Source organism: Quercus lobata, unplaced genomic scaffold (assembly GCF_001633185.2).
Source record: "Quercus lobata isolate SW786 unplaced genomic scaffold, ValleyOak3.0 Primary Assembly Scq3eQI_107, whole genome shotgun sequence".
NCBI classification, from domain to species: domain Eukaryota; kingdom Viridiplantae; phylum Streptophyta; class Magnoliopsida; order Fagales; family Fagaceae; genus Quercus; species Quercus lobata.
This window is the reverse complement of record NW_022154705.1, coordinates 191,298-200,000: the sequence shown is the minus strand read 5'-3', so window position 1 is coordinate 200,000 and position 8,703 is coordinate 191,298. Positions and strand designations below refer to the sequence as shown.

At 34.3% G+C, this 8,703-nt stretch overlaps 1 protein-coding gene across 1 annotated transcript; it reads left to right on the top strand.

Moving 5' to 3' along the window:
- Window positions 1-1,754: 1,754 nt before the first annotated feature.
- On the top strand, window positions 1,755-5,139 carry LOC115972876. The gene is made up of 4 exons (XM_031093110.1): window positions 1,755-2,424; window positions 3,476-3,533; window positions 3,614-3,731; window positions 4,903-5,139. Exons 1-4 carry the CDS (start codon window positions 2,353-2,355, stop codon window positions 4,976-4,978), a joined length of 324 nt encoding a protein of 107 aa, XP_030948970.1. The 5' UTR covers window positions 1,755-2,352; the 3' UTR covers window positions 4,979-5,139.
- The last annotated feature ends 3,564 nt before the right edge of the window (window positions 5,140-8,703 follow it).

Here is an 8,703-nt window from a genome sequence, read left to right as displayed (position 1 = left end):
TGAGATTACTACATTTTCTAATTACAAAAAAAACCTAGGGGTGTGATGAGTATTATGTGTGGTGAAATAATTTTTCATCACACCCCTAGATTTTTTTTGTGATTAGAAAATGTAGTAATCCCAAATTATAATAAATACTCTAAATTAATCCTTACCCAAAAAATAGGGCCAAAATGGCCAAATGGCCATAAAATCCAAACTATATAGTTAGTAGTTCTCGTTCCCAAACTATATTTTTTACTAGCATTTCAAGTCTAAGAGACTCGATTTAGGGTTTATAAATTGAGTTTTTGGGACTCGATTTTTATGGGTTGTTCATGTCTGATGTGACACTTTTTCCACGTGGCATCTACATGGAAATCAAGTTTCTAAGACTCGATTTACATTTAAAAAGAAAACAAAAAAAACCACAAGGCCAACAGGAAAAGAAAACCGCAACAACAGAAAATATGTGTTCATCAGAGAAGAAAAAAAAAAAAAAAACCTAGAAACAGAAACAAGGGTTGCACGGCAACCTAGGTCATGCGTGGCCTGGGTCGCACGACGGCCTAGACCTGGCGTGGCCTGGTCTTGCGTGGCTTGGTCTTGCGCGGCCTGGTTCAGCTTGAGCTGCATCTCCATTTCTTCTTCTTCTTCTTCTTTTCTCTCTTTCTGTGTTTTTTGCTGTTTCTGCATTTTGGATCATTAATAACAAACCCCTACTTGAGCACACGTCCCATCAGACACCCTTATCAATTTTTTGTGAGTTGCAGTGGCCAAGGTAGCACTGTTCAGAGGTCTTTTCCTCATTAATGCGGCCAGGAGAGTAGTTGTGATGCATTTAATGTGGTGGTGACAGCCTTTGCTGAGATATTTCAGGTTTCCTTCCTTTTTACGTATTTGGAGGTGCCACTACAGGGGATGGGACGCACATTTGGTCTGGATTTTGCAATTTCCGAGGAGGAGTTACTCCTCGGACGTGTTCTCTTTGCTCCAGTAGGCCTACATAAGAATTGCCTAGGCCACAATGTCTCCTCGAACAAACTAGTCCTCGGACGGGCCCAGGGCCCAGCCAATCCATTATTCTGGGCCGGTCCCCACAAATATAATTGCAAAATACAAAGTAAAATGAGAGGGGGAAAAAAAAAAAAAAAAACAACCGTTCATATGATGACTCTGTAAGCAATTGCTATATACGTAAAGTTTGAAAGAGAAAAATGATATTGGGGAAGTTATCTTTAAAGATAAAATTATAAAATTGTGGAGGAAACTGCTTCTAAATAATAGGCAAACTTTTAGGAATAAAAATACCTAAAACATTTTTTTTTTTTTAATGTAAAACCATGTTGATCAGTAGGCTATTAGTAGAGGATTCTAAAATCCTAAAATTTAGGATTTATTTTGCTTGAAATTGTAAAAAAAAAAATTGTGGTCCTATTTTGTAGGCAATATTTTAGTAAAAGTTAGAAGTATTTTTACCGAACTATCCTTTAATTTTGTTCCTACTTAAACCTAGGAAATAGGAGCATTTTGAAACAAAAAAAAAAAATCTAATCCAAACAGGTGTAGTCCCTTAAATAGTAATATAGATATAGATAAATAAAAAAATGAAATTATTACAGAATTTGTTCACCAACTGCAAAGACCAATACAAATACCCGAAAACGACTACGGTTACCCAGCAAAGTAAAGTGTTACGACACCGTTTCCTCGCATCAAACAAATTTGAATTTAAAAAACATCTTCTCGCGCGCCGTGCCCAGTGGCCACTGCTACCCTTTTATTTCTTCAGAATTGAGAAGAAACCAGATTTTCCTACCTCTCAGCTCAAAATCATAAACCTCTCACAAATTTAAAGCTCTATTTCCAATCTTCAAAAAATCCAAAGCCTCAGCACCCAAAAAAATGGCCTCCGTAGTTCCTCACTCCGTCGCCGACGACAGGGACCTCGACGACGCAGATTTATGGGCCGTAATCGACTCCGCCGATTTATGGGCCCTAATCGACTCCGCCTCCAAATCCCCCAATTTCCAATCCCTATCCCCAATCTCAAACCCCTCGCCGCCATCAAAGCTCTCTAAATACCCTAAAACCCCAAACTCCAACCATTCCGACACCTAATCTAGGGTTTCGGCCCAAGGCGAGGCGATTCAGGAACCCTGGGTTTATCGCCCGCCGCGCAAGTTCGCAAGGACTTGTGCTTCGGAAGCTAACGAGACTAGTCCTCTTATCGTGCTCAAAAACGTGCAGCGCACTCCGACCACTCCGGTGTATTCATCGCCGGAAGCGCATTTGTCGCCGGAGATTGGGAAGTTCAGTGTGAAGGAGCTTAGTCCTCGTTCGGAACGCTATGGGCTGAGCGAGGAGAAGCATATGGTGCATAGCTTGTCTGGGAGGTTCCCTTCAGTTTCGCTGTTTAAGGAGTATCAGAATACAGCTATGGCGGTAATTTACTTTGATTTGAGTTTCAAAATTAATTTTTATGTTATATATTGGATGAATTTGATTTTGCTTGTGTGAAATCAAATTATTATTTTCTCAAGCGTGGCATGTAAGAAACACAAAATGTTAAATCTTTTCAACAATGATGGACTTGGATGCTAATGAATTGTATTTTTGTTCTTGTTTAATGTATGATATATGTTATATGTGATAAATTTGCCTATTGTTTCAGAGGATTTGTATTCAGTTGTAAGGGTTTAATTCATAGTATAAAGTATTGATGTAAGATTAAAGAAGAGACAATTTAGTAGTACTTTAGTAAAAACCATTGAGTTTTGGTGTTCGACAGGTATGATTAATATGGCACTCAATTATGATAGGATATGTAAGATTTTAATTATGTGACAATGGGTGTCCTTTGGATTAGTGATAGAGGGCACTCAGACCAGCATTATGTTGATGAGACACAACTACAAGCACATGGTAGAATGTGTCTTATATATTGGTGTAATTTGAAATACATCTTATTGTAGACTAGTACTTCTAATGAGACACAACCCTTGCGCTTTGGTTGGAAGTTTCTTCAGAACCTTCCTATGTTCCCCATTTCTTCTCTCTGGTCAGGTCTTTTGGTGAATTTGATTTTTGTTGTACGTTTACCTTAAGAAGTGGTAAAAGTAAAACCCAAGTTTTCTAGCCTAAGTGTACATTTGATAAGACAACCCTTTAGGCTTTAGTGCAGTTGTTTTCATTAATGTCTATGTTGCCTTTTTGGATTTCAGCTAGCAACTTTTTAAATTTGAATTTACTTAGTTTTCCTTTTACTTTATACCTCTTACTGTCCTACAGGCTTAAGTTACTATTTCCCTGCTTGTTTAGATGAATTTCTTTCATATGTTTGGAATGAACTTAAAATATCTACACAGACACAATATAGTGTCAGTTGTTACATGCTCCTGTAATGGATGGGTGCACGTGCCACACATCCCACACTCCAAAAGAATTTCATGCAATTTGTTCTAATCAAATGCTGTCTGTGTCATTCAATGGACAGATATTGGAGAGAAGCGATTACGTGATGATTTCTGGAAACCCTTTCATAAAAAAATCAGGTAAAAGATTATGGGTATCTCCTCTCTTGCTGTTTCAACATGAAGCAGTAAACATGACATCCGGTGTCTGTATTAAGCAGGGTGGAGGAAGATATCATTCTACTTCAACCTTTCTTTTGAAATCAGAGACAAGACTATTGAATTTGATGAAAATCGAAATGTTCAGCGTGCTGAATTTGTGGTTCGGGCATACATGCAGTATGTTATCTGGCTTTTGAGTATTAAACCATATTGTCAGTATGGATGCCATAAATAATAAAATGGAGCAAGTAGTATAGCTCAGTAAGTTACATTAAGTTGATTGCCATTCGTCACATATTGTTTCTTCAAGGCAAAGTTAAATGTCACATCTAGGTTGAACCTATGGCCCACCCTTCACTCTTTGTTTAGAGGAGGGAGGTGATGCCCTTTGGTCTACAGACAATTGCCATTGTTTGCACAACATGTAGTCTAGAAGACAAAAGTAGAAATTTTGTTAAACAATATAAAATTTCAAGTATTTTTCATTAAGAAAATTTTCCTGAATGTTAAATATGTGCTTGCATAAAAATTTTAGTCTCTTGAAGCTAGCTGTTGTCAAGTCTCAATGTTACAAGTTGGTGATACCTCTATCGTATGAAGATAGTATCAGAGCTTTCATTATGAAGATTATGCAAGACACTGATCAAATGTTGGAATTTGGGAAAGATTTCTAGACACAAAGACAACATTTTCAGATAATTTGTCTGGAAGTGCTACAACAATGTGTCATGGATTTAGATGCTTACAAGCTTCACTGGCTGACCTGTAAATGACTCAAATATTGCATTATTTGTATCATTCATATTAGGATATGCTGTCTTGCCTCATTAACTAATACCTGAGCCTTTCTTCTCCGTAGCTAACCATTAGAAAATGGTGCATGACCCATGATTCTAATTTGCATTGTTTCATTTCCAATGCTATGAAGTCATTATTTGTACAATTTGATGTTCTATACCCTGCTGCATGCTGGATTAGCTATGTGTAACATCAAGATTTTCTTGCATAAAATTGAAATTCCCTTATTATTCTTCTTTTTTTTTTCCCATAGCACACAAGTTGGCACACTATGCATGTGACATTCCCAGTCCCACAATGATATTTTGCTTTCTTTTAGATATTGATGATTCACTTTCTCCGAAGAATTTGATGGATAATGGGGAAATGGATCTATTTCACCATTTGAATTTTAAGTTATCCTGTTCTCATTTTTAAATTTTTGTGATTAGAGACATCTTTGTAAAACAAAGAGAAATTTTGAAAGGGATTTTTATTATTATTAAATATTAATATAGCCTACTATTCTGCTGAAAAGTGAAAGCTCACATTTGTAGTTTTACATTTGCAGGACCTGCTTGGAATTGGAGAATATCAACCGGGTGCAAGCCAAGGCCAGAGATGAGAAACATCAAATAATCTGGTAATCGTTAGGGTTTGAAAAGGAGATGGAGGTGACACCTATTCACTAACTACAATGTACATAATGCATCTTTTGGATGATATGATGCATTATGTTGATGTTATTTAGGGGGTCAGTATATATCTTCATTGTCAAAGCCTTGTTGACAATGTATTTTGTAACTTATATATTATTTCTATAATTTGACAATGGAATATGTTATATCATCTTTATGTTAATATTCAAATGTTTATTTTTGTGTGTATATATATATTGCTTCTTGGATATGTAAACAAATTAGATTGTTTACAATGCATAGGTTATGTCAAAGCATTGTTGATAATGCACAGGTTATTTATGTATTTGATATATATATATATATATATATATACACATATACTGGTCCCAATGTGTATGTGAAGATATCACTATTAAAGCAATTAAGGCCTCTTTATTTATGTATTTGATATATATATATATATATATATATATATATATTTCAGTAATGCTTTCTGTCTCTCATCTTCATTTGGTTTTTGTCGATACTTAGTATATGTCCATGAAGGACAGATTTTTTTTCCCCTAATGAAAGAGCAAATTTGATATCACAAAGAAGGGTCAATACAGATCAAAGAATTTGAAACAACAAAAAGTTATAGGGTTATAGGAGGACTGGAAAGAATCTGAAACAACAAAGAATCTATACACAATTTTTCATTTTCACAAACTTGGAAATTGGCAAAATAGAAGGACTTGTTATAAGAAAAGAAAAAAGCTCAGACCTTTCTCTTAGGTTCGGCATGTGTGTGTCTGTGGAGATAGGAAGACAAAATAGTATTGGGTGAAAGGAAAGAGAAGAGGATACTAGGAAGAGAAAACCGACCTTCTGACCTGTGAAGGCTGTGGGCTCTACCAAAAAGTGAAAAAATTGAGGACTAAGATGTGGGGCTCAGTTTTGAGATATTGGAGCCAAACAATTTTTTTCAGTTTTGGGTTTTGAGTGAGATAGAGTTTTGAGAAATGAGTTATGTTTTTGAGTTATAAGTTTTGAGTTTTGAGATACTTCCAATCCAAACACCCTCTAAACCTCACATCTAGTTGTATTAAATGGAGGTTTTTTATTTTTTTATTTTTTGAGAATTCTAAGTATTAAATGGAGTTTAATTCACCTTATTAGACGGTGATATAATTATTATTATGATATTTAAAATATAGAAAGTTTGACAGCCAATATAGAATAATTTTAATGCAAATAAGTTAACACATTAAACGTTCAACATTAACAATATTTTTGAACAAAAGGAAAATTATACATTTTTTTTTTAGAAAAAGGAAAAATTATACCAAGTGTGACAAAAATTGTCATTTTTATTATCTTTAAGTGGTGGTGATTCTCCTTACCTTATAAATTTTATAAAGAAAGTGATCATTTAGATAAGGACAAAGTTTAGCTACAAAATTGGTTGTAGCCTTAGGCTACAAACTTACTTAATATCTTTTTATTGGATGTGAATTTTGACAAATCCACCATTGGATTACATCTTCTTCTTATATTCTCCATACTTGCAAAATTTCAAGAAAATTAAAGATCAATAGCTATGTCATCAATAAATTTTTTAAATTGCAAGTTTTTGTAATTTAAAATTATGCACAAAATATAAACCTATAGATCATATAGTAAATGATATCTGATTGACACAAAATTTAACATGTGTATTAAGGACGTAAAGAACATGCAATCCAACGGTTTGATTTTCAAAATATGTTGTAATATTTATTTTATTGAGTGAGTTTGTAGCCTTAAGCTACAATCAATTTTGTAGCTAAACTTTGTCCTTCAGATAATTTAAGATGGTTTTCTCTTGTTGCTCGTTCAATCACGTGAAAAGGGATTACAATAGGACTGCTCATGAGCTAGCCCAATTTGCTAAATGTAACCAAGCCACTAATCTATGGAAGGGTGTTATTCTGCCCATCTTAGCTCACTTACTTCATTCTGGCCTAGGATGATCTGTTAGCTTCAGCTCTCTATTTTACTCCTTTTCTTGTGTTATTGAAATACAAGCTTTCTTCTCAATAAAAAATAAAAAAATAAAAAAAGAAGCCAATATGGCTCGTCACTTGTTAGCCTGTTGGGCACAATTGTACATGAAGAGGCCTTATCTGAGTCATCCTAAATGGTTTGGGCTCCAAGGCTTCTTTCTCAATAAATGAAATTATTAGCTGTAAAAAAGTGTCATGCTTTCCTTATTGATTTGACATATACCTCCTAGATTAAAATGTTGATTATTTGAATTGTGTATGTGTGGTACGTAATGAGATAACTGAGTTGTTTAATGGCTATGTATCATTTTATTAATGTCATCGATGACAATTTCTCCTCCCCTCGACTCTCATCTTCCAACATATGAATAAAAGCTTGAAGATATACTGATAAAAGGAAAACAACAAAAGAAACTAGAGATTGGTCATACACAACTTCTCCTGAATTTTTAAACCGATGGAAAATTGGTTTTTAGTAAAGCAGCATTAGGATCGTAATTATGATCCTGGTATTCCTCAAAAGATCCAATAACTATTTACAATGCATCATACTGACTTGAATGCAATGTCGTCATTTTTGTGCCAAAACGTGCGTATGGCGTAATTTGTGGTCCAAGAAAAAAATGAAAAATTCTTTCAAAAGAAAAAAAAAGTCATTTAAAATTTTTTCGAAAATACCCCTAGTTCGGAAGTGTCAAGAATTACGACCAGAATGCAATTTCTCCATTTTTGCGCGAAAACTTGTAGATAGTGTATTCAGAGTTCTCAAAAACAAGAGGAAAATTTTATAGAAAAGAAAAATATAAAAATAGAGAAATAACTCGAATAAAAGTTTTACCAAAATGCCCTTCTGTCCAACTGGACAAGAATTTTGACTGGAATACAATATCGACATTTTTACAGCAAAACTTGTAGATAGCATGTTTAGTGGTCCGAGAAAAAAATTGGGGATTGTTTCGAAAGAAAAAAAAAATTGTTTAAAATTTGTTCGATAATACTCCTAGATCTGATAGGTCAAGAATGTCGAGTAGAATGCGATGTCTCCATTTTCGGACGAAAATTTCTAGGTAGTATATTCAGAGATCGTTGAAACAAAGGTAATATTCTGCAGAAAAGAAAATCAAAAAAAAAAAACTCGAATAAAATTTGAACGAAAATGCCCTTTTCTTCGACTGGTAAAGAAGTTTGACTGGCATACAATATCGTCGTTTTTGCTGCAATACATTCGGATAGCATATTTAGCGGTTCATGAAAAAAACGGGAAATTCGTTTGAAAGAAAAAGAAAATTCATTATAAATTTGTTCGAAAATAACATTAGATCCGACAGGTTTAGAATTACGACCAGAAGGCAATGTCTCCATTTTTGCACGAAATCCGGTAGACAGTATATTTAGAGGTCACAGAAACAAGTGGAATATTCTATAGAAAAAAAGATCAAAAAAAAAAAAAACTCGTGTATAATTTGTATGAAGAATGCCTTCTCGTTCAACTGGTCAAGAATTTAGACTTGAATGCAATGTCTTCATTTTTGTGCCAAAACGTGCGGATGGCGTAATTTGTGGTCCAAGAAAAAATTGAAAAATTCTTTCAAAAGTGAAAAAAAGTCATTTAAAATTTTTTCGAAAATTCCCCTAGTTCCGAAGTGTCAAGAATTACGACCAGAATGCAATTTCTCCATTTTTGCACGAAAACTTGTAGATAGTTTA

Bases quoted from the DNA above. Each gene is read 5' to 3' on its own strand.
- LOC115972876 (XM_031093110.1), top strand. From the start codon at position 2,353: ATGGTGCATAGCTTGTCTGGGAGGTTCCCTTCAGTTTCGCTGTTTAAG. The intron at 2,425-3,475 runs GTAATTTACTTT...TTCAATGGACAG, and splicing joins ATCAGAATACAGCTATGGCG to ATATTGGAGAGAAGCGATTA. The intron at 3,534-3,613 runs GTAAAAGATTAT...TGTATTAAGCAG, and splicing joins CCCTTTCATAAAAAAATCAG to GGTGGAGGAAGATATCATTC.